Source organism: Bos mutus, chromosome 10, assembly GCF_027580195.1.
Source record: "Bos mutus isolate GX-2022 chromosome 10, NWIPB_WYAK_1.1, whole genome shotgun sequence".
NCBI classification, from domain to species: Eukaryota; Metazoa; Chordata; class Mammalia; order Artiodactyla; family Bovidae; genus Bos; species Bos mutus.
In genome coordinates this window covers 82,824,789-82,849,341 of record NC_091626.1, presented here as the reverse complement: position 1 = coordinate 82,849,341, position 24,553 = coordinate 82,824,789, and the positions used below count along the sequence as shown (strand labels likewise).

The following is a 24,553-nucleotide window of genomic DNA, read 5'->3' as shown; positions in this document are numbered from 1 at the left end:
CTATGCGGCCCGTCAGCAATGTCTGTCAACTCTTATTTCCAAAACCTCTTTCAAACCTCTTCTCTTTCTGTCTCCACAGCTCTTTAATTCTTGCTCCAACTTTGAGGGGGAAAAAACCCTAAAACTTTTGAACATTTTTCCCTCTGCTTTCTATCCTGTCCCCTAGCAATCAGCAGCCAAGAATGATTGTCTCAAAACAAAAGTGACAGGTCAAAGTCACTTCCCTGTTCAAAGCTCTCGCACCCAAGCACAGCCGGGAAATCCAGATTTTTAAAAAAGGGTCACAGATGTGTACCCTGCCTCCTGCTCTCACACATCACCCCCGCCCCTTATCTGTATACTTCAGCCACATTTTCCTTCTTTCTTTTCTTCAAACACACCGAGTTCATTCTCACTTTAGGGGCTTTGTGCTCACTAGTGCCTCTGCATGGAACACTCGTCTTTGATTCCAGCCTGACTTTAACCTCTAATTGACAGACCTTCCATTTCACTCCAATTGTGTTTCCCCCACAGTATTTATTACTACTTGGTATCTTCCGTCAGTCCCTGTCCAACCAGAATGTAAACTTCAGAAGAGTAAGGACTTTTCTTTGGTCATCAGTGTTTCTCAACCACCTAAAATGGTACCTGGTTCAAAAAAGGGGCTCCAGTGTTTGTTGATGAGTGAATGACCCCGTTTGTCAAAGTAAACCAAACATTTCATATCTCAAGGGAGATGTTTATATCCAACCCTCTTAGCTCAGCTAGGGCTACTTATAAAAAATGGCAACACCAGAACAGTTTTCAAAGTCAGTCTATTGTTCAACACAACGAGGACTTGTCCCTTACATTAAGGGCACTTGTGAAGCTTCACACAAAAGAAAGTGACTTTGATTATACCTCTTAACTTACAAACAAGCTGAAGCACTACATTCTGTTATCTTTTAAATTATACCTCATTTTGCTCTGCCTTTTTAGGCACATAGTTCAGTTTTTTGAGCATGAGAAAAGGTTTTGGGCAAGGTCTGCTGATATATCAAGGCGTACAATTGTCTTCAGACTCTCTGGATCCCTGTGGGCAAAACCTATACACAGCTAGTGTCTGATCACTAAACTTTCCCCATATATAGGCATTCTGGAACAACCTGATCAGTAGATCAAAACAAACCTACTAAAAGAGGGATCAACTCCAAATAACTTCCCTTTAAAGTACTGTATGATGTGATTAGTAGCTCTGTCCAGCAGATGCAAAGTTCTGAGGAAAGATGACTTACTTGTTCTTTGTGCGTTTACATCTTGTTTACATTTGAGTTGTCCCTCAAATACTTGTTGAATGAATAGTTCATCTTCTCAAACTAATTCTTACTCTCAAATATCTTAGTGTGATAAATAATCAAAATTCCTAGGGAAAAAATGGAAAGGTTTGGCTGAAGAAACAGGCCATACAACCCTAACTTGGAGCAGACTGGTTACTCAGTAAGTACCCACGTCTAGAAATACTTCGAAAAGCAAATTATCCTCCATAATCTTGGTTTAAACATAGTAGAGAAGTGGTAGAGCCTAGTCTGGGCTTCAGCCCGGGGCTATGATCTTATTTCCACGGTCACATACTCCATCCTAGCCTCCAGCTTCTGTACCAATTGTTTGTCCACGTGGTGGCAGAACAGGGGAAGAAGGTTGCTGGGGAAGGCCAGGGGTTCTGCCAGTGAGGCTGTGGGCATCTGAGCAATCTCCCAGGCAGTGAGAACCACCATGTCTGTCCTGGAGGGCAGAGAAGAAACACATCGGCATCTTAGTGTTTATGCGGGAAATAGACTCAGGGCCCAGGTTTCTTGTTATTTTTGACCACCACTTACCACCCTCTGCACCTACAGCAATTAAGATAGAGCGTTTGCCTGTTTGGTATGTGCCAGGCAATGCTTAGTGCTTTACGCATCTTCTGTCTTGCTTAATCTTCAGGTCTCTAACTGGTTAGTACCATCATCCTTCGATCCCTAGTTTATAGGGGAGGAACGGGCTAAAGAAAGTGAAATAATGTGCCCCCATGTTATGCTGCTGGTAAGTGACAGAAGCAGAATTCACACCTAGGTCTGCTAAACTCTAAGGCTTGTCTCTATTCTTGCCTGGAGAATCCCATGGATGGAGGAGCCTGGTGGGCTACAGTCCACAGGGTCGCAAAGAGTCAGACACGACTGAGCGACTTCACTATATATTGCCTCCCATGGGGGACAGCTCTCTAGGCACTACAGAAAAAAAAAAAAAAGGCAAAACAGCTACAACTCTGCTAGTCGCCTCTTCTCTGTCTAACTTCCTCCCTGGTGCTTGATTAAACCACTCAGGAAACAGCTAATCTGGTTTAGCCTACATATCCCAGGGGGGTTCCCAGGTGGCACTAGCAATAAAGAACCTGCCTGCCAATGCAGGAGATGCAGGTTTGATCCCTGGGTTGGGAAGATCCCCTGGAGGAGGGCACGGCAACCCACTCCAGCAGTCTTGCCTAAACAATCTTATGGATAGAGGAGTCTGGCAGGATACAGTCTATAGGGTCACAAAGAGTTGGACACAACTGAAGCAACTTAGCACACATCCCAGTGGTACTGAAATAGTATTTACAAGGTTTTTATGATCTTACCAAGCTGAATGGTCACTGCTGGGCTCCTTGAGGGAAGAATTCAGTGATACCAGCTGCTCCCCATGACTTAGCAGTGCATAGAGCAAAGATATGCCAAACTGCAAGTGATAAAGTGTCAAAGTGTCCAGGGTAAAAATGAGTTTACCATAGGCACCCAGTGCTTCCCTGGCTCTGTTGTTTCCCAACTAAAAGGGTAAGTTCATAGGTACAGATGGAGTCCAACACCCACAACCCATCAAGTTTTACCCAGGCTGGCCAAGAAACTCTGAGCTCTTTCCAAGGAAATCACTGCTCTGAACTGTCCGAAAGATTCCTCTGGGAAGCTGATGATGAAATACACAGTTGTGGTCTCTACCCTGAGGAGTCAGAGACTGTAGGTTGGGAATGGACCCAGGAATTTGATATGGGTAGGATGTGGAGCCCATTTTAAGAGGCACTGCATGAGGCAAAGATCTTCAGAAGGGGTTCACAGGATAATCCACTAGAATATTAGAAGATATGAGATCTTTCACATATAGATCTCACCTTGTATTTATTATGCACCTAATTTAAGTATAGTGTTCCATTTATATGATTTATAAACACACAGGTGGTATAGTTCAGAATATTTTTTGTAGTAAAAGGATTCACTATCAAAAATGTTTGGTGACTTCTGATCCAGAGGCACCATCATCATCTGGAGCTTGTTAAAAAAGCAACCCCACCCTGGGTCCATTCCAGTTAGCACCTGGAGCCTCCTGTGGAGAGACCGAAGCCTCCCACACGTGTTACCTGATTCTGAAGCACCATGGTGATTGGCCGCTCAGAGGAGCCAGGTGGTAGCCGAATGAGTCCCTGAAGTCCTTGGAGGAGTTCACGGAATGTCAAGTGCCTGATACATTTGCTCAGAGGTTGAAATAACATTTGCAGGGCCTGCAGAAAGATCATAAAGGGCCTCTCCGACTCCTTGACAACTTCACCTCCAGGCTCTTTCTTGCCAACCTGCTTCTAGCCCCTTCTGGTCAGCTCAGACCTACCAGGCCTATCACCACTTAAGTGCCTTCATCCCTAGCGGCGACCCCTCAACACCACTTGTCCTACATGCCTTCCCTAAGCGAAGGAGCCTGGGGCTCGGCACTTATCAGGTGGTCCTCATCTTCTCTAACCGCCAGAGCACATGCACACCTGTGTTACATATGCCCACGGGTTTTCCTTTCTTCACTGTGCCTGAAGATCAAAGATCATCAGCTGTTCCTGTGGCAGTCTTCTATAACCCCCTCCCCTGAGGGTGGCAGGGTGAGTCTCCCTCACCACCCAAAACCTTCTCTGGCTTCTCTGAGGGTGGGGAGTGGAAGGAGGAGAAGGGATAAGCATTGCTAACCCATCCACAAAACCATCCTCTCCTCCACTTCGTGCCACACTACCTGATCGGCCACGTCCCTCTTGACCAGGAAGGGCAGGTGGCGGGTGATGGCCAGCAGCAAGCTGACAGCTCGATCCCGGGGCAGGATGGGGAGGAGCCGGGCCACCAGGGCTTTCCCCTTCCCCACGGACAGCGCCTGAAGGAAGCCGTCATCCGCCGCCCTGCAGGGACACAGGCGAACATCGCAGGGCTCCGCTAGAGTAGAGGGCCGGTGTTAGAAGGGAGGGGCCGAAGCTAAACTACTGTCTGCTCCTGGGAAGGGGTGTGACCGTCCCACACTCACTCCAGATTATTCTGCCCCTGGGCCTTTAAGGCCTGGAAGAGCTTCTCAACCCGGCTGCTCCGCTGCTCAGAGTCACGGGGCTGCGCAGGCGCATCCTGCTGGCCGTCCTCTATCTCCAGCAACTGAAGGAACATCTGGGAGCGTGAGGGTGGGGAGAGAGGGCGAAGGGGCCAGTGTGAGCATATCCTGTTCTCAGCGGAGGCAAGGAACTCACTGCTAAGGCTGAGGTCTCACCTTCTCAATCCGGTACAGCACCCACAGCCTCTGACTGCTTGCAGCTGCTGTCTCCTAGAGAAAGAGTCCCTGGCTGTCAGCCACAACTCCAACAGCAGCAGCCCACGCCTAGCCAGGCCAGGACGTGAGCTGTAAAGACTAAATCTCAAAGCCTGATCACTCCCCTTTCTCTTAGCTCACAATCTGAACTCAAGTATGACAGTGCTCCAGACCTTTCTCCAAAACACAGGGAGAGAAAAAGGCTGTAGGAAGATAAATTCCTACCTGCTCTTGAGTTCCGTGGGGCACAGCATCGATAGCTCGGCGAGGCGTAAAACACGTCGATACAGCTACCTGGCCCAGGGAACCCTCGATTCGAACCACTGTGTGGAAGGAGTCAGAAAGGCACGTGCCCATCTGCTTTCCACCTGGGTCCAGCCAGATGTCCGTCCCAACCCAGCAGGTCAGCCCCGGTCCTACCTGATTCATAAGCCTCCGCCTTCTGAATGTAAGGTGTGACCAGCTTGAGAGACTCAAATCTGCTTCTTTGCCCAAGCAGCTCTTCATCTGCCTGCTTCTTCTCTAGTTTCTGATAATATTCCTGAGAGTTCACGAATTAGTCAAATGTATACTCGTTGGTTAAACGTAAGAGTTAGGGTTCTCCAGTGCAAGCTCTTAGTACACCCTTGTCTATAGCATTCATTCCAGAAATGCTCCTGGGATGTAAGGCTCTTCTAGAGCCACAATAAAACATCTTCAGCACCCTAAGCCCCATGCCACCTGATCTGGGGCCCCCATCCTAAGGACTTGAAGAGCTAGGATGGAAAGGCAGAGAAGCAAAGCGGAGAGCCCAGAAGTAAAATGTGTCCCAGGGTCTGCAGGCTTCCTTCACTCCTTATTCTAAGTTATATGCGGTCGCCCCATCCTCCCCTCTCCCCATTTTAATTTGATGGTCCTACCTGTTCTGTCCCAAATCAGCATTCTCTGATGGCATGACAAACCACCTCTCTCCACTGAAGGACAGAGAGGACACTGCTGTCAACTGGCCTCTCAGCCAGTTCTACTCTTGTGTGGGCTGGCATAGCAGCTCTACTATCTGTGAAATCCAGAACTAAAATAAAGCCACTGACTGAGTTAAACAAAGGTTTGAAAAAGCTCCTTCATTGAGAAACAATGTCTAAAAGTCAAGAGTGTAAGATGATCACATTCAAATGATCCTGGCAGAAGGTAGAGGGGTTTTTAAGCATGGTGGGAAGAAAGGAGGAATCTAACATCAATAGGAAGGAGATAAAGGTGGGAACCTTGCTAGTGGTCTCAGGTGGTTGAAGAGAAAGTGATATAAAACTTAGACAAATCCAGAAAGTGAAAGTACTCAGTCATATCCGACTTTTTGTGACCCCATGGACTGTAGCCCACCAGGCTCCTCTGTCCATGAAATTCTCCAGGCAAGAATACTGGAGTGGGTAGCCATTTACTTCTCCATGGGATCTTCCCAACACTGGTATCGAACCCAGGTCTCCTGCACTGCAGGCAGATTCTATACTGTCCGAGCCAAAGGGAAGCCCAGACAACCCAGAACTCATGGACAAAGGGTAGACAGGAAGAAGACAGAAAGGAGTCAAAAAACCTGCCACATTTGTTCAAGAAATTGAATTCCATTACCTATAAAAGTTTCTTGATTTAGATCTTAAAAAAATGTAAAAGGTAAGTAGACGAATGTTTATAACAAGTCATTTCTAAGAGAAACCAGTGTGTATGAAAGATGAGAATGTTATTTTCAGACTGATTAGGAGAAATTCTTGTCAAAGGATGGAGACAAAAATCTCAGAGTGTTTAAGGAATCACAAATAATCCCCTGCAGCTGAAATTTAGGAGAAAGGGAAGGAGTTTGGATGTCAAGTATAGAAATATGACCCCATCCTTTCACAGTCGTCCCTCCCACGAGAAGGGACGTGGCGACTGTGAGCTGAAGGAAGGCTCTCAGGGCTATGGAGTCAGGCCATTTGGCTCCAAGGTCAGAGGCGCTGGGACTCACCTGGTAGTAATAGTCATCGAGGCGGGGGTTCTCACTCTGCAGCTGAACCATCTGCACTCTTACCACCCAGTCCTTCTCCTTCTGTGTCATGAGGTTAGCATAGGAGTCTGGCTGCTGGGGCCACTTCTTGGCTGGGGGACTTCAAGCCAGGAGGAGGGCTCTTTAGACCTACACCTCCCTGACCCCTCCTACCTCAACCCCACCTGCCTACCCCATCCCCAGAGAATTCCCCAAGGAGTAGAGAGCCTGGAGCTGGATATCAGGGGGAGGGTGGGGGGGCTTTGGGGGAGGTGCCTTGCCGCAAGGGAAGACCCAGCATGCAGGGTGTTCCACTCAATCCTGCTCCTCCTCTAGGCTTTACCTTCGTGGTCGACCCTGCTGTTGCTGCTGCTTCAAGATCCGCTGGTGCTGAGGGTGGAGCTGGGTCAGATGACTGGGGAGACTTAGAAAGAAACGTGGGCTGGGTGGGAGCAAGCTCTTAGCATCCTCCCCCCTTTCTTTTAGCCTCTGGGAACCTCAGCTGGACAGCTATGGGACCTGACCTGCTCAGGACCCTACCCAACGTCGGCCACATGAAGCATCACTATCCTAGCTCAGCAGGGTTCACATCCCCTCCAAGATGTATATCCCTGAGATGGGGCTGCAGGAAATCCCAACACGATAGAAAACCATTTGGCCTGGCTATCAGGACTTCTGAGTCCTAGGCTCAGTACTCCTGGGCCAGCTGACCTCAGATAGTGCTGGACTTCCATCTCCTCATCTGTGAGGGAAGGGACTGCATGTCACCTCATACGTCTCTTAGTGAGTTTCTCTAAGTATTTTTCTGTGGCAGCTGGTAGACGGGCAGCCATGCCTCCTCAGCTACTACCTCCCATCTTCTGGAGGTAACCCAGCCTGTCTGGACCCCAGGGGAGGGGCGCCCTGATCTAGCACCTGAGCCTCAGGGGCCACGAGGTGGGCGGGCTGCAGAGGAGCGATGGGTCTGGCGCAGGCAGTTGAGGTCCAAAGTGGTGGGCTGCAGAGCCGGCGCTGGGGAGGGAGGGTCGGAACGGAAGGGGAGCCAGGTGGTCCAGGGTCTGCGAGAGGAATTTCAGGCTCTGAGAGAAGCACGTCTCCACCAACAGATCCTGCATTTGCTGCTGATTGCCTTTCTGCCCTAGGGTCTCACCTGCCTTTGCCTTGAAGAACCTCACCCAACATCTGGCACATAGGGGCCCCTCCAGCCAGTCATGAGGACACCAGACTGTGGGCTCCCTTGTTTCCAGCAGGTTTGTCACCCGCTAGGGAGTAACTCTTGGCCCCTGACAATGTGGGAGCCTGTGCTTTTTCCTCTGCATGTGGGTCAACTCCCCTTCTTTTCCCCCTCTGAGTGTCGTCAGACCTTGTCTTCAGCCCTTCTTAGCCTACAGTTCCCTTCTCTTCTCCCTGCTGGATTTCTGGCAGCCGCTCCAGTCCGGGTCATGTGCTCTTTCTAGCACGAGGCTCAGTGCTATTTATGTTCTGTAAGCTGGAATTGTTTGCCCTTTTTCTAGGAAGGCCAGCTGTCGCAGGACCCGCTCTGTCCTTTACCAAGCTTCTCTGAACAACAGGCGTCCCCCTGTCCATATCCTTACCTCACTTTGCTGCATCCCCAGAGCAAGGTCAAGAGCAGAGTGTAATGTTAAGCAAGGGGACCCTCCAAACACTGCTTCTCTGTACCCTGTCTTTTTCTCACAGCATGGAGACTGGAGACACTCATCTGCCACGGAAAGTGCAAGGAGGCAGGGGGCATCCCCGGAACACCAGGGGCCGTGATTCCAGGGGAGCTGAGAAGACCTTTCTGGAATGGGAGGGAGAAAAACTCAGGTAGAAATGAGCCCCTGTGATAACATCTACATTCACCAGTGTTAATGGGGGAGGTGAGCAGCAGGACCAACAATTTCCAGTACCCAGGATACAGGCAGCCTGGCCCTCCCTCAATTTCAGTCAGTAGGGTCAGGACCCCCTCTCCTTCCACCAAAGGGAAGCCAGCGGGCATCTGAGGAGTTAAGCTGAAGCAGGGTCTGAGTAACTTCATTTCTGCACGGGAACCCCTTGTGCCTCCCCACGTGCTGATGGAATCCAAGGGACTGCAAAGACCCGGGGCCCAAGGTCAAAGATGACTCATTTCATCAGCTGGAATGAAAACGACTCATTTCAGGAGCAGAGCCAGCATCCCTGGGCGGCTGACACAGCCCTGCTGGACCTGCATTCAAGGTGAGGGCAGCATCAGAAACTAAGCGGGAGACAGACAGAAGGAGGGAAGGAAGGTGAGAGTCTACTGGGGTTCAAGCCTGAAATAGAAAGTGTTCACCCACCTAGAGAGGGGTGAAGAGAAGAGAGATGTGGCGCAACAGCCTGTGCGACGCAGACGGCTCGGGACAACCCCACACCCTCCTGCCGCGGCACCTGGCTGTTGTGGACAGCGCTCTGGACAGCTGGGTCCCCCAGATCATTCTCCTCCTCCTCCGCTTCCTCCTCCTCCACGTCTGGTGCTAAATCTGGATCCAGTTCCTCTTCCTCCAATTGAGAGGCAGACACCAGCTCTTCCTCCAGAGCCAAGGGGACATGGGACTTGCCTGAGCCTTGGTCTAAGCGGGAGCCTGTGGAGGAAGTAGAAACAGGCTCAGCTGCGAAGCGCCCGGCCGAGAGAGGATGCTTCTCTTGGCACTTCTGCTCACACGCCATCTCCAGCACATCTTCAAACATTGCCTCTTGCTGTATGAGTTCAACCCAGCCTCACTATCCCAGGACGCCCCTAGCCACCCCTGACTGCAGCAAATAGGACCTGGCAGGTACCAATCGCCTTCACCTTCCTCAGCCCCTCTTGCATGGCCTCATTAATACCACCACAGGCTTTTCCACCTGCTCATCCCCCTGACAGCCTTTTCTGTGCCTCTTTAATCAACCAAGTTCCAGCTGCCCTGACTCATGGCAATTTAACCCTCATGTGCCAGAGACTTCACATGTATGTTCATGTATCGCTCACAACAACAATACAAGGCTGGTGTTGATCATTTCTCTCTGAAGGTGAGGAAAATAGACCCATAAACGTGATTTCAGTCACCCTCATGATGTGGCAGTAGGTCAGAGAACTTGGGGATTACTCACAGCAGTTTGACTCAAACCCATGTCTATCCACTGAACCACATCCCCAAGCCGCTGAACTCCTGGGACTTTTATCAGATACCACAGACCACTTGGTGATATTACCCTGGAGGCATTTTATCTTTTCGGGCTGGCAGACTTGCTCCAAGGCTGTTTCCTCTGGCGAGAGAGCATTGTTAGCCTCTGGAAGGTAAACCTGGAGCAGGGAAGAGACCCAGAAACCCCTGTCCTTAGTAAAGGATGGTCTAGCATCGAAACAACCAAGGTCTCCCCCCAGCAAAGCTGTCAGAAAAGTTTTGATCCAGATCTCCAAGGAGCAGAATCCCAGGCTCTCAGACAGCCCTAAACCCCCCACTCTCTGACCTCAGCTCTAGGGAGCTATCCTGCAGAGGGACAGAAAGGAGAGGCAGGGCTAGGAGTTGGAGGAGAAGCACTCCCACACAGTCACTACCAGCCTCAGTCTGTGCACAGGGAGGGGCGCCCAGCCGCCTGGGTGCCAGCACCCACCCCAGCACCGTGGCTGTCCTTTCTGCTCGGCGTGGCCATGGCAGCCTGGGCCAGGCAGGCTCGCTGCCCGGGCTTTAAGATTCCCAGCCCCTGCCTTGCTCCCCTGTTAAAGGGCCAGCATCTCCAACCACTGCATCTTGGTAGAAATGTCAGAACACAAACTCATGAGAAAGAAAACCCTTGAAAGGGGGCAAGAGAATTAGAGTGCATTTTGAACCATCCGCGGTTGTGAGTACAGTATACTGGGATGGGTTATTTGGGAGCAGGTATTTAAGAAGAGGATCCCTGTTTTCCACAGTCTTAATAAGAACTTTGTCAGGATATGTTCTCTTCAATCCCTAACCTTGCTCCATTAAATTGGATAGGAAATCCCTGGTGGATCGTGAGGCTACTACAGAGTAGCCAAGTTCTCAGTGCTTCAGGGCAGGATGCTTGTGGAACCTGAAGGGCCACCTGCAGATACTTGCCCTTCCTGGTGAACTTGTGTCTGCTTGAGCTTGAGTCTGTTACCCACTCTTAGTGAATGCAGAAGTCAGATTCTCCAGATGAAAACACTTCTGCACGAGTTATATAGATAACCCCCTATCTTCTTGGCTGCTGTAAATGGAAACCTGGTTCTGATGCTCAGGAGTAAAGATAAAAGGAAATAACAATAAAAATCAGCACTTCAGGACTGCTGGTAGCAAATGCTGAGACCCATCTGGGCCTCATCCAGCTCCTCAGTGATTCTGGGGTCTGTGCCCACATCCTGTGTTCAGCTGAAGTACACAGGCTTTACACAAGCTCTGAATAAAACTAAAGAGATGAAGATAACTCTCTGCATTAAAAATGCAAGTGAGAGGCCTATTGTCATGGTTATAGAGCCATGATTCTGGTGCCTCCAAAGAAAAATATTCTTTTCAAAAGTTTCTCTGTAGGTTAGAACTATATGAGTGAGGGGACAAATTTAAGTAGCTTGAAAGTTACTGATGCAATCTCAAAAACGACAGAATGATCTCTGTTTGTTTCCAAGGCAAATCACTTAATATCACGGTAATCCAAGCCTATGCCCCAACCAATAACGCTGAAGAAGCTGAAGTTGAACGGTTCTATGAAGATCTACAAGACTTTGTAGAACTAACACCCAAAAAAGATGTCCTTTTCATTATAGGGGACTGGAATGCAAAAGTAGGAAGTCAAGAAACACCTGGAGTAACAGGCAAATTTGGCCTAGGATTATGGAATGAAGCAGGGCAAAAGCTAATAAATTTTTGCCAAGAGAATGCATTGGTCATAGCAAACACCCTCTTCCAACAACACAAGAGAAGACTATACACATGGACATCACCAGATGGTCAACACCAAAATCATACTGATTATATTCTTTGCAGCCAAAGATGGAGAAGCTCTATATAGCCAGCAAAGAGAAGACTGGGAACTGACTGTGGCTCAGATCATGAACTCCTTATTGCCAAATTCAGATTTAAATTGAAGAAAGTAGGGAAAACCACTAAATCATTCAGGTATGACCTAAATCAAATCCCTTATGACTATACGGTGGAAGTGAGAGATAGATTTAGGGGACTAGATCTGATAGAGTGCCTGATGAACCATGGACTGAGGTTCGTGACATAGTACAGGAGACAGGGATCAAGACCATCCCCATGGAAAAGAAATGCAAAAAAGCAAAATGGCTGTCTGAGGAGGCCTTACAAATAGCTGTGAAAAGAAGAGAAGTGAAAAGCAAAGGAGAAAAGGAAAGATGTAAGCATCTGAATGCAGAGTTCCAAAGAAAAGGAAGGAGAGATAAGAAAGCCTTCCTCAGCGATCAGTGCAAAGAAATAGAGGAAAATAACAGAATGGGAAAGACTAGAGATCTCTTCAAGAAAATTAGAGATACCAAGGGAACATTTCATGCAAAGATGGGCTTGATAAAGGACAGAAATTGTATGGACCTAACAGAAGCAGAAGATATTAAGAAGAGGTGGCAAGAATACACAGAAGAACTGTACAAAAAGATCTTCGTGACCCAGATAATCACGATGGTGTGATCACTCACCTAGAGTCAGACGTCCTGGAATGTGAAATGAAGTGGACCTTAGAAAGCATCACTACGAACAAAGCTAGTGGAGGTGATGGAATTCCAGTTGAGCTATTTCAAATCCTGAAAGATGATGCTGTGAAAGTGCTGCACTCAATATGCCAGCAAATTTGGAAAACGCAACAGTGGCCACAGGACTGGAAAAGGTCAGTTTGCATTCCAATCCCAAAGAAAAGCAATGCCAAAGAATGCTCAAAGTACCACACAATTGCACTCATCTCACATGCTAGTAAAGTAATGCTCAAAATTCTCCAAGCCAGGCTTCAATAATATGTGAACATTAGGACTGTACAGCACAGTATTCAGTATCCTGTGATAAAACATAGTGGAAAAATATAAAAAAGAATATGTATTTTTACATATATGCATAACAATCACTTTGCTATTCAAAAAAAAGTAATAGTATTGTAAGTCAGTTACTTCAACATTTTTTTAAATTTTATTTTATTTTTAAACTTTACAATATTGTATTGGTTTTGCCAAATATTGAAATGAATCCGCCACAGGTATACATGTGTTCCCCATCCTGAACCCTCCTCCCTCCTCCCTCTCCATACCATCCCTTTGGGTCGTTCCAGTGCACCAGCCCCAAGCATCCAGTATCGTGCATTGAACCTGGACTGGCGACTCGTTTCATACATGATATTATACATATTTCAATGCCATTCTCCCAAATCTTCCTACCCTCTCCCTCTCCCACAGAGTCCATAAGACTGTTCTATACATCAGTGTCTCTTTTGCTGTCTCGTATACAGGGTTATTGTTACCATCTTTCTAAATTCCATATATATGTGTTAGTATACTGTATTGGTGTTTTTCTTTCTGGCTTATTTCACTCTGTATAATAGGCTCCAGTTTCATCCACCTCATTAGAACTGACTCAAATGTATTCTTTTTAATGGCTGAGTAATACTCCATTGTGTATATGTACCACAGCTTTCTTATCCATTCATCTGCTGATGGACATCTACGTTGCTTCCATGTCCTGGCTATTACAAACAGTGCCGTGATGAACATTGGGGTACACGTGTCTCTTTCCCTTCTGGTTTCCTCAGTGTGTATGCCCAGCAGTGGGATTGCTGGATCATAAGGCAGTTCTATTTCCAGTTTTTTAAGGAATCTCCACACTGTTCTCCATAGTGGCTGTACTAGTTTGCATTCCCACCAACAGTGTAAGAGGGTTCCCTTTTCTCCACACCCTCTCCAGCATTTATTGCTTGTAGACTTATGGATCGCAGCCATTCTGGCTGGCGTGAAATGATACCTCATAGTGGATTTGATTTGCATTTCTCTGATAATGAGTGATGTTGAGCATCTTTTCATGTGTTTGTTAGCCATCTGTATGTCTTCTTTGGAGAAATGTCTGTTTAGTTCTTTGGCCCATTTTTTTGATTGGGTCATTTACTTTTCTGGAATTGGGGTGCAGGAGCTGCTTGTATATTTTTGAGATTAATTCTTTGTCAGTTGCTTTGTTTGTTATTATTTTCTCCCATTCTGAAGGCTGTCTTTTCACCTTGCTTATAGTTTCCTTTGTTGTGCAAAAGTTTTTAAGTTTAATTAGGTCCCATTTGTTTATTTTTGCTTTTATTTCCATTACTCTGGGAGATGGGTCATAGAGGATCCTGCTGTGATTTATGTCAGAGAGTGTATTGCCTATATTTTCCTCTAGGAGTTCTATAGTTTCTGGTCTTACATTTAGATCTTTAATCCATTTTGAGTTTACTTTTGTGTATGGTGTTAGAAAGTGTTCTAGTTTCATTCTTTTACAAGTGGTTGACCAGTTTTCCCAGCACCACTTGTTAAAGAGATTGCCTTTTCTCCATTGTATATTCTTACCTTCTTTGTCAAAGATAAGGTGTCCATAGGTGTGTGGATTTATCTCTGGGCTTTCTATTTTGTTCCATTGATCTATTTTTCTGTCTTTGTGTCAGTAGCATACTGTCTTGATGACTGTAGCTTTGTAGTATAGTCTGAAGTCAGGCAGGTTGATTCCTCCAGTTCCATTCTTCTTTCTCAAGATTGCTTTGGCTATTCGAGTTTTTTTTGTATTCCCATACAAATTGTGAAATTATTTGTTCTAGTTCTCTGAAAAATACCGTTGGTAGCTTGATAGGAATTGCATTGAATCTATAGATTGCTTTGGGTAGCATACTCTTTTTCACTATATTGATTGTTCTGATCTATGAACATGGTGTATTTCTCCATCTATTTGTGTCATCTTTGATTTCTTTCACCAGTGTTTTATACTTTTCTATATATAGGTCTTTTGTTTCTTTAGGTAGATTTATTCCTAAGTATTTTATTCTTTTCATTGCAATGGTGAATGGAATTGTTTCCTTAATTTCTCTTTGTTTTCTCATTGTTAGTGTATAGGAATGCAAGGGATTTCTCTGTGTTAATTTTGTATCCTGCAACTTTACTGTGTTCATTGATTCAGTTCAGTTCAGTCGCTCAGTTGTGTCTGACTCTTTGTGACCCCATGAATCACAGCACTCCAGGTCTCCCTGTCCATCACCAACTCCCGGAGTTCACTCAAACTCATTTCCATTGAGTCCGTGATGCCATCCAGCCGTCTCATCCTCTGTCATCCCCTTCTCCTCCTGCCCCCAATCCCTCCCAGCATCAGGGTCTTTTCCAATGAGTCAACTCTTTGCATGAGGTGGCCAAAGTATTGGAGTTTCAGCTTCAGCATCAGTCCCTCCGATGAACAATCAGGACTGATCTCCTTTAGGATGGACTGGTTGGATCTCCTTGCAGTCCAAGGGACTCTCAAGAGTCTTCTCCAACACCACAGTTCAAAAGCATCAATTCTTCGGCACTCAGCTTTCTTCACAGTCCAACTCTCACATTCATTGATTAGCTCTAGTAATTTTCTGGTGGAGTCTTTAGGGTTTTCTATGTAGAGGATTCCAACAACAGACTGGTTCCAAATAGGAAAAGGAGTTCGTCAAGGCTGTATATTGTCACCCTGTTTATTTAACTTATATGCAGAGTACATCATGAGAAACGCTGGACTGGAAGAAACACAAGCTGGAATCAAGATTGCCGGGAGAAATATCAATAACCTCAGATATGCAGATGACACCACCCTTATGGCAGAAAGTGAAGAGGAACTAAAAAGCCTCTTGATGAAAGTGAAAGTGGAGAGTGAAAAAGTTGGCTTAAAGCTCAACATTCAGAAAATGAAGATCATGGCATCTGGTCCCATCACTTCATGGGAAATAGATGGGGAAACAGTGGAAACAGTGTCAGACTTTATTTTTCTGGGCTCCAAACACACTACAGATGGTGACTACAGCCATGAAATTAAAAGACGCTTACTCCTTGGAAGGAAATTATGACCAACCTAGATAGCATATTCAAAAGCAGAGACATTACTTTGCCAACAAAGGTCTGTCTAGTCAAGGCTATGGTTTTTCCAATGGTCATGTATGGATGTGAGAGTTGGACTGTGAAGAAGGCTGAGTACCGAAGAATTGATGGTTTTGAACTGTGGTGTTGGAGAAGGCTCTTGAGAGTCCCTTGGACTGCAAGGAGATCCAACCAGTCTATTCTGAAGGAGATCAGCCCTGGGTGTTCTTTGGAAGGAATGATGCTAAAGCTGAAACTCCAGTACTTTGGCCACCTCATGTGAAGAGTTGACTCATTGGAAAAGACTCTGATGCTGGGAGGGATTGGGGGCAGGAGGAGAAGGGGACGACAGAGCATGAGATGGCTGGATGGCATCACTGACTCGATGGACGTGAGTCTGAGTGAACTCCAGGAGTTGGTGATGTACAGGGAGGCCTGGCATGCTGCGATTCATGGGGTCGCAAAGAGTGGACACGACTGAGTGACTGATCTGATCTGATCTGATCTGATGTAGAGGATTATGTCATCTGCAAACAGTGAAAGTTTTACTTCTTCTTTCCCAATTTGGATTCCCTTTATTTCTTTTTCTTCTCTGATTGCTGACCTAAAACTTCCAAAACTATGTTGAATTGTAGTGGTGAGAGTGGCCAGCCTTGTCTTGTTCCTGACTTTAGGGGAAATGCTTTCAATTTTTCGCCATTGAGGATAGTGTTTGCTGTGGGTTTATCATATATGGCTTTTATTATGTTGAGATATGTTCCTTCTATGCCTGCTTTCTGGAGGGTTTTTTTTTTTTAATCATAAATGGATGTTGAATTTTGTCAAAGGCTTTTTCTGCATCTATTGAGATAATCATATGGTTTTTATCTTTCAAGTTGTTAATGTGGTGTATCATATTGATTTATTTGTAAATGTTGAAGAATCCTTGCATCCCTGGGATAAAGCCCACTTGGTCATGATGTATGATCTTTTAAATATGTTGTTGGATTCTGTTTGCCACAATTTTAAGGATTTTTGCCTCTATGTTCATCAGTGATATTGGCCTGTAGTTTTCTTTTTTTGTGGCATCTTTGTCTGGTTTTGGTATTAGGGTGATGGTGGTCTCATAGAATGAGTTTGGCAATTTACCTTCCTCTGGAATTTTCTGGAAGAGTTTGAGTAGGATAGGTGTTAGCTTTTCTCTAAATTTTTGGTAGAATTCAGCTGTGAAACCATTTGGTCCTGGGCTTTTGTTTGTTGGAAGATTTCTGATTACAGTTTTGATTTCTGTGTTTGTGATGGGTCTGTTAAGATTTTCTATTTCTTCCTGGTTCACTTTTGGAAAGTTGTACTTTTCTAAGAATTTGTCCATTTCTTCCAAGTTGTCCATTTTGTTGGCATATAGTTTCTGATAGTAGTCTCTTATGATCCTTTGTATTTCTGTGTTGTCTGTTGTGATTTCTCCATTTTCTTTTCTAATTTTGTTGATTTGATTCTTCTTCCTTTTTTTCTTGATGAGTCTGGCTAATGGTTTGTCTATTTTACTTATCTTCTTAAAGAACCAGCTTTCAGCTTTGTTGATTTTTGCTATGGTCCCCTTTGTTTCTTTCTCATTTACTTCTGCCCTAATTTTTATGATTTCTTTCTTTCTACTAACCCTGGGGTTCTTCATTTCTTCTTTTTCAAGTTGCTTTAGGTATAGAGTTAGGTTACTTATTTGAATTTTCTCTTGTTTCTTGAGGTAAGCTTGTATTGCTATGAACCTTCCCCTTAGCACTGCTTTTACTGAATCCCATCGGTTTTGGGTTGTTGTGTTTTCATTTTCATTCGTTTCTAGGCAAATTTTGATTTCTTTTTTGATTTCTTCTGTGATTTGTTGGTTATTCAGAAGTGTGTTGTTTAGCCTCCATATGTTTATATTTTTAATAGTTTTTTAAAAGATGCTTGGAATGATTTCAATTTTCTTGAATTTACCAAGACTATATTTATGGCCTGGGATGTGATCTATCCTGGAGAAGGTTCCGTGTGCACTTGAGAAAAAGGTGGATTTCATTGTTTTGGAGTGAAATGTCCTATAGATATCAATTAGGTCTAACTGGTCCATTGTATCATTTAAAGTTTGTCTTTTCTTGCTAATTTGCTATTTAGTTGGTCTATCCATAGGTGTGAGTGGGGTATTAAAGTCTCCCACTATTATTGTATTACTGTTAATTTCCCCTTTCATACTTGTTAGCATTTGCCTTACATATTGCAGTGCTCCTATGTTGGGTGCATATATATTTATAATTATTATATCTTCTTCTTGGATTGATCCTTTGATCATTATGTAGTGTCCTTCTTTGTCTCTTTTCATGGCCTTTACTTCAAACTCCATTTTATCTGATATAAGTATTGCTACTCCTGCTTTCTTTTGGTCTCCATTTGCGTGAAATATTTTTTTCCAGCCCTTCAGTTTCAGTCGGTATGTGTCCCTTGTTTTGAGGTGGGTCTCTTGTAGACAGCATATACAGGGGTCTTGTTTTTGTATCCATTCAGCCAGCCTTTGTCTTTTGGTTGGGGCATTCAACCCATTTACGTTTAAGGTAATTATTGATAAATATGATTCCTTTGCCATTTACTTTGTTGTTTTAGGTTCAAGTTTATAAACATTTTCTATGTTTCCTGTCTAGAGAAGATCCTTTAGCATTTGTTGAAGAGCTGGTTTGGTGGTGCTGAATTCTCTCAGCTTTTGCTTGTCTATAAAGCTTTTGATTTCTCCTTCATATTTGAATGAGATCCTTGCTGGGTACAGTAATCTGGGTTGTAGGTTTTTCTCTTTCATCACTCTAAGTATGTCCTGCCATTCCCTTCTGGCCTGAAGAGTTTCTTTTGAAAGATCAGCTGTTATCCTTATGGGAATCCCCTTGTGTATTATTTGTTGTTTTTCCCTTGCTGCTTTTAATATTTGTTCTTTGTGTTTGATCTTCATTAATTTGATTAATATGTATCTTGGGGTGTTTCACCTTGGTTTATGCTATTTGGGACTCTCTGGGTTTCTTGGACTTGGGTGGCTATTTCCTTCCCCATTTTAGGGAAGTTTTCAACTATTATCCCCTCAAGTATTTTCTCATGGCCTTTCTTTTTGTCTTCTTCTGGAACTCCTATGATTCGAATGTTGGGGCATTTGACATTGTCCCAGAGGTCTCTGAGGTTGTCCTCATTTCTTTTAATTCTTTTTTCTTTTTTCCCTCTTTGCTTCATTTATTTCCACCATTCTATCTTCCACCTCAGTTATCCTATCTTCTCCCTCAGTTATAACTACCTCAGTTATTCAAGTGTCAGTTCCCTCCAGAGTGTTTTTGATCTCAGTTAGTGCATTATTCATTATTGACTGACTCTCTTTTATTTCTTCTAGGTCTTGTTAAACTTTTCTTGCATCTTCTCAATCCTTGTCTCTAGACTATTTATCTGGAACTCCATGTTGTTTTCAAGATTTTGGATCATTTTTACTATCATTATTCTGAATTCTTTTTCAGGTAGACTCCCTGTCTCCTCCTCTTTTGTTTGGTTTGGTGGGCATTTATCATGTTCCTTTACCTGCTGAATATTTCTCTGCCTTTTCATCTTGTTTAGATTGCTGTGTTTGGGGTGGCCTTTCTGTATGCTGGTAGTTTGTGGTTCCTCTTTATTGTGGAGGTTCCTCCTTGTGGGTGGGGTTGGATGAGTGGCTTGTCAAGGTTTCCTGGTTAGGGAAGCTTGTGTCAGTGTTCTGGTGGGTGGAGCTGGATCTCCTCTCTCTGGAGTGCAATTAAGTGTCCAGTAGTGAGTTTTGAGGTGTCTATGGGTTTGGTGTGATTTTGGGGCACCCCTATTTTAATGCTCAGGGTTATGTTCCTGTATTGTTGGAGAATTAGCTTGGTATGTCTTTCTCTGAAACTTGTTGGCTCTTGGGTGAAGCTTGGTTTCAGTGTAGGTATGGAGGCTTTTGGATGAGCTCTTGTCAATTGATGTTCCCTGGAGTCAGGAGTTTTCTGGAGTTCTCAAGTTTTGGATTTAAGCCTCCTGCCTCTGGCTTTCAGTCTTATTCTTACAGTAGTCTCAAGACTTCTCTATCCATACAGCACTGATGATAAAACATCTAGGTTAATGGTGAAAAGATTCTCCACAGTGAGGGACACCCAGAGAGGTTCACAGAGTTACATGGAGAAGAGAAGAGGGAGGAGGGAGATAGAGGTGACCAGGAGGAGAAGAGGGGGAGTCAAAAGGAGAGAGACAGATCTAGCCAGTAATCAGTTCCCTAAATGTTCTCCATAGCCCAGAACACCCAAAAAGATTCACAGAGTTGGGTAGAGAAGACAAGGGGGAGGGAGGAGATAAAGGTGACCTTGGGGAGAAAAAGGAGAGTCAAAAAGGGGGACAGAGCAATCAAGCCAGTAATCACACTCCTAAGTAAAAATTGGTACTGAAGATTGGATTCTTAAAGGTACAAAATTGATAACAAAAACCAAAAGGCAAAGATTAAAAATCTAGAGTAGAGGTTAGACTCTCAAAAATACAATATTAAAAAAAAACAAAACAAAGTCACAGAAATTATAATATATATATATGAAATTTGCTTTAAAAATAGGGTCTTTTTTCCCCCAAGGTAATAATAGTAGGTTATAAAAATGAAAATTAAAGGAGTAATAAAGAACTTAAAAATTTTTTTAAATTAAAAAATGATAATAGTAAAGTATAGGCATTTTTCTGGAGCTGTTGAGGGCAGTGTGGGGGTCAGTTCAGTTTCAGATAGTTCCTTATTCCAGCTTATATTTCTTCTCGAGGTCTGTAGGCCCCTTCCAATGCAGTCAGTGCTAATTCCAGGGTTTTACTCTGTTGCACCTGTCACTTCCAGAGCACTTCTCTCTTTGTTTATTTTGGCTTTCTCGTTTACAAGTCTCTTCAGTGTCTAATTTCCACCCTGACACAAGGGGGCAAAAGTGGTCACTTATTTAGGCTCACTTGTTCAGTTGTGTTGTAGGGAGGGAGGAACGCTGCAAACACATATCACTGACAGGTGTGGGGAGTGCTCGCAGTGTCTGGGCCACACTGGGTTTGCCCCCGCTCATGGCACGTGTGCTTTTCTGGTCTACGCTGATCAGGCTCCAGGTTGTGCAGGGGAAGTCTAAAGCAGGCCCTGGGTTGTGTGCACTCCCCAGGTCTAAGCTGCTCAGCTTCAGGTTCTCGGGTACTCCACAAAGGCACAGACTCTGTTGGGCCTGCGTTTTGTGCCCTTCCTAGGTCCGAGCAGCTCAGGCGACCGTGCCTGGCGAGCACACTCTGCCAGCTGGGTGGTGAGCCTTATCACCTCCCGGGTCCCAGCCCCTCAGTTTCCTGGGTGTGCAGCTGGAGCGCCGTCTCAGGTGTGCCGTGTGTCTCCTCTGGGGGAGCTGATCTCTGACTGTGGCCCTCCTGGCAGATGTCAACCATCCAGGATCCCAGGAAGACTTGGTTAGTAACTAGGAGCCTGCTCACAGTTTGGTGGAGGATGCCATCTCTGGGGCTGAGATTTTCCCTTGCCTTCCAGCTCTGGCTGTCGCCCGCCTGTCTCTCTGCCTCTGGTGGGGGGAGTGGGGAAGGGCCAGTCTGCAGCCGGCTAGCTCTCCTCTGGTGATTGCTCAATCCTTTATTCTGTGAGAGCGCCAGGCTGTATCTTAGAGCTTTTCGCGGAAAAGTTCTCTCATTTTTTTTTCTCTCTGGCTGTCCCACAGTTTGGGTTGCTACCTCACATTAGCCCCTTCGGATTGTCCTCAGGGCTTTCAAGCCGGGTCCCTACCCTGTGCATGCATGCGCCTCCCTGTTCAGCCCCGCTCACTGCTGGTGGACTCAAGTGTCCGGGATACCAGAGTCATGGCGAGGCATGTGATCTGTCTCCCCACAGGCCTACTGGTGAGAGGGTTTCCTGGTGTTTGGAAACTTCTCCTTCACGACTCCCTCCCCGGGAAGGGTCTCCACCCCTAACTCTTCTATTTTGCCCTACCTCCTTTCGAAGAGAACGGGCTGCCTTTCTGGGTGCCTGGTGTCCTCCACCAGCGTTCAGAAGTTGTTTTGTGGAATTTGCTCAGTGTTCAAATGATCTTTCAATGAATTTGTGGGGGAGAAAGTGGTCTCCCTGTCCTATTCCTCTGCCATCTTAGGACTGCCCCCACCTCCTAATAATATCACCTTGGAGGAAAGGATTTCAACATGAATTTGGGGAGAACACAGATACTTATTCCAAAGCCATGACCTTTGAGGAATATAGGCTAACGGTATAAAACTACTATTTTTTAACTGATATTTTATGTTAAATTATAATATTTGGTTATGAAAATCTCAAAAATGATACTGTTCCCTAAAACTATGCTTGTACTTGCATTGTAGGATAGGTGCATATGTAGACAGAGAAAGTTGAAACTTTTGAAAAGTTTGAAAACTTTTCCAAAAGTTTTTCAAAAGTTTGAAACTTTTCCAAATCTATATTCGATCTGTAGTCAGGTAATTCAACTTTCTGTGATTAATCTGAAATTGCCATATTTACAAAGAAAACTCCTAGTTAAGAGAAACATAAATAAATGTTGAGCAACTAACACTTCATTTCAATTTTTTTTACTTTTTCACTTCAGTGTTCATCTATTTAAATCATCTGTGACATTTAGAAAATTTTTTCACCTTAGGATAATACAGTTATTAATAGGGCTTCATTGAATTATACCTAAACTCTGCAAAATATTTGTTATACACAATTGAATGAATTACAACTCAATAAATTAGATTGCATAAACAGACAAAAATGAAGGCTTTCACACTGAAATTATATTTGTTTTATTTTTCAGACTGCTTGAAAACAAGTTGGAGGAGACTGTTAATGATAGGCACAGTGATAGTTTATTACATTTTTCAGCCTCTTTTTTTTTTTCATGTTAAATAGCTTGGAGTTTTAAGTTCAACTTTTCTGCTTACTTTCATATAGATGAATTAACATAAAACTGAATGGCTGACACAACACCAGGACCATTAAATGGCTCATAGACCAGAACTTAACTCTATTAAAAGTTGCTTCTTTGTACAGTTTGATCATGAACTTCAAGTGTTCTAAGTAGAATGTGGATAGGACTACTGCTGCTAAGTCACTTCAGTCGCGACCCCATAGATGGCAGCCCACCAGGCTCCGTCATCCCTGGGATTCTCCAGGCAAGAATACTGGAGTGGGTTGCCATTTCCTTCTCCAATGCATGAAAGTGAAAAGTGAAAGTGAAGTCGCTCAGTCGTGTCCGGCTCTTAGCGACCCCATGGACTGCAGCCCACCAGGCTCCTCCATCCATGGGATTTTCCAGGCAAGAGTACTGGAGTGCGGTGCCATTGCCTTCTCTGGTGGATAGGACTACGTTTGCTTAACCCTGATTTGATGGTGATGATGGTTCCAGGATGTCTTTTGGTTTCATATCCAACTCTTCTGTGCCTAGAATATACCACCTCCTGTGCTTGGTCCACTTCCCCAACACTGGGCTTTCCTGGTAGCTCAGGTGGCAATGAATCACCTGCAATTCAGGAGACCAGGGTTCAATCCCCATAGTATCCAGGATGAATTCAAACAGTCACCTTTCAGAAATGGTGCTGAATGTATAGTCACCAGCCTCAGTGTCTACACTGTGTACTCCACCTGATTTTCTCTGTTCAAAAACTGAGGTTTTCCTTCCTGGAGAGGCAAGATGAAAGTCAATATCCTTTCCTGCTTTACCTGAAATGTGGTAATTGCTATCCACTGAGGTCAATGTCTCTCTAAATTAGGGCTGAGGCTGGCTCTTGTCATCCATCCTATTGAGCTGGAAGAGGTGGACTCAACCAATTTGGCTGAGAATCTTCAGATAGTGGTATCAGTCATCCTCAGATCTGGAAGGATGGTCTGAGACAGGTGAGAACCAGGATGGGCTGTGGTCACTTTCTGAACCCTTGTGAGAGTCTGCCTCCTCACATTTCATTTTGAAAAATTTTAATCTTACAAAAAGTAGAAAGAATGATAAATTTAACTTCTGTGTATCCTTCACTTAGTATTTGATAACATTTTGTCTATCAGTATTCTTTAAATAAACTTCTCTGCTGTATCAGGCGGTATCTGTCTCCAGTGATCAGGGACTTCAGCTAAGAGACTATAAACAGAAAATTCGCAGAAGGAAAACAAATAATATGTAAACATGTGAAATATGTTAAACATTTCCTCTTGAGAATATAAATTCTTTGGACCAGCCCAGCACCCAGCACCTAGCAAGGCAACAGTAGAGGCGGGCAGCACCTGACTGACTGCTGTGAACACCGAGGCCTGATGGACAGGCTGGGGCCGGACCAAGAAGAAAGAAGCAAAAGCTTTGGGCACCGTTGTCCTGGGAACTAGAGGGCTCCCGCTCTTACTCTCGTTCCCTGTTCAGCATGGCAACCACTGGTAGAACAGGAATGGTTTGGCCCGCTGGGTGCATGGTGGAGGAGTTAAATAGGCCAGAAATTGCAGGGCCCAAGACTCCCGACCAAGCCAGGCTACAGCAAAGCTCCTCCACGCTCATCTGTAGAGCTGATGAGAGCTCTCCCTCACAAAGGAGAGTATCCCGAGTGTGCTGTGTGGCCAGATTTGGTTAACCAACAGGAAAAGACAACATGGAAAAGGCAAATATTTATACTGACCTGGATATCTGGCAACAAAGGCCCAAAACTGATTCTGGAGCCATATTTTTTTTTTTTTTCCCCTTGCTGCTGTTATAAAGTACAACAAACCTGATAGCTTAAACCAACACGATCTATCATCCTCCAGTTCTGTAGGTCAAAAGTTCAACACACCTCTCCTGGGCTTAAAATTAAGCAGGGTTGCTTTTCTTGCTGGAGACTCTGGGACATTCCATGAGCTTACCTTTGCCAGCTTCTAGAAGTTGCCTGCATTCTTTGACGCATGGCCTCTTCTTCACCTGCAAAGCCAGCAT

The 24,553-nt window shown here is 44.9% G+C and overlaps 1 protein-coding gene across 1 annotated transcript; it reads right to left on the bottom strand.

Moving 5' to 3' along the window:
- Positions 1 to 603: 603 nt before the first annotated feature.
- PATL2 (PAT1 homolog 2) lies at positions 604 to 24,553 on the bottom strand. Its single transcript, XM_070378573.1, has 15 exons — positions 24,484 to 24,553; positions 9,776 to 9,952; positions 8,881 to 9,165; positions 8,158 to 8,363; positions 7,478 to 7,620; positions 6,906 to 6,986; positions 6,545 to 6,683; positions 4,990 to 5,110; positions 4,795 to 4,892; positions 4,531 to 4,584; positions 4,297 to 4,430; positions 4,015 to 4,174; positions 3,383 to 3,523; positions 2,612 to 2,709; positions 604 to 1,740 (listed from the first exon to the last, which is right to left on the bottom strand). Exons 1-15 carry the CDS (start codon positions 24,551 to 24,553, stop codon positions 1,563 to 1,565), a joined length of 2,085 nt encoding a protein of 694 aa, XP_070234674.1. The 3' UTR covers positions 604 to 1,562.

Excerpts from the sequence above, each read along its gene's own strand:
- PATL2 (XM_070378573.1), bottom strand. The coding sequence starts at position 24,553 with ATGCTGGCTTTGCAGGTGAAGAAGAGGCCATGCGTCAAAGAATGCAGG. Across the intron at positions 7,621-8,157 it reads TGGGGATGCAGCAAAGTGAG|ACCCTGGACCACCTGGCTCC; the intron begins GTAAGGATATGG and ends TTCCTCTCGCAG. Across the intron at positions 4,585-4,794 it reads CCCACGGAACTCAAGAGCAG|GAGACAGCAGCTGCAAGCAG; the intron begins GTAGGAATTTAT and ends CTCTTTCTCTAG.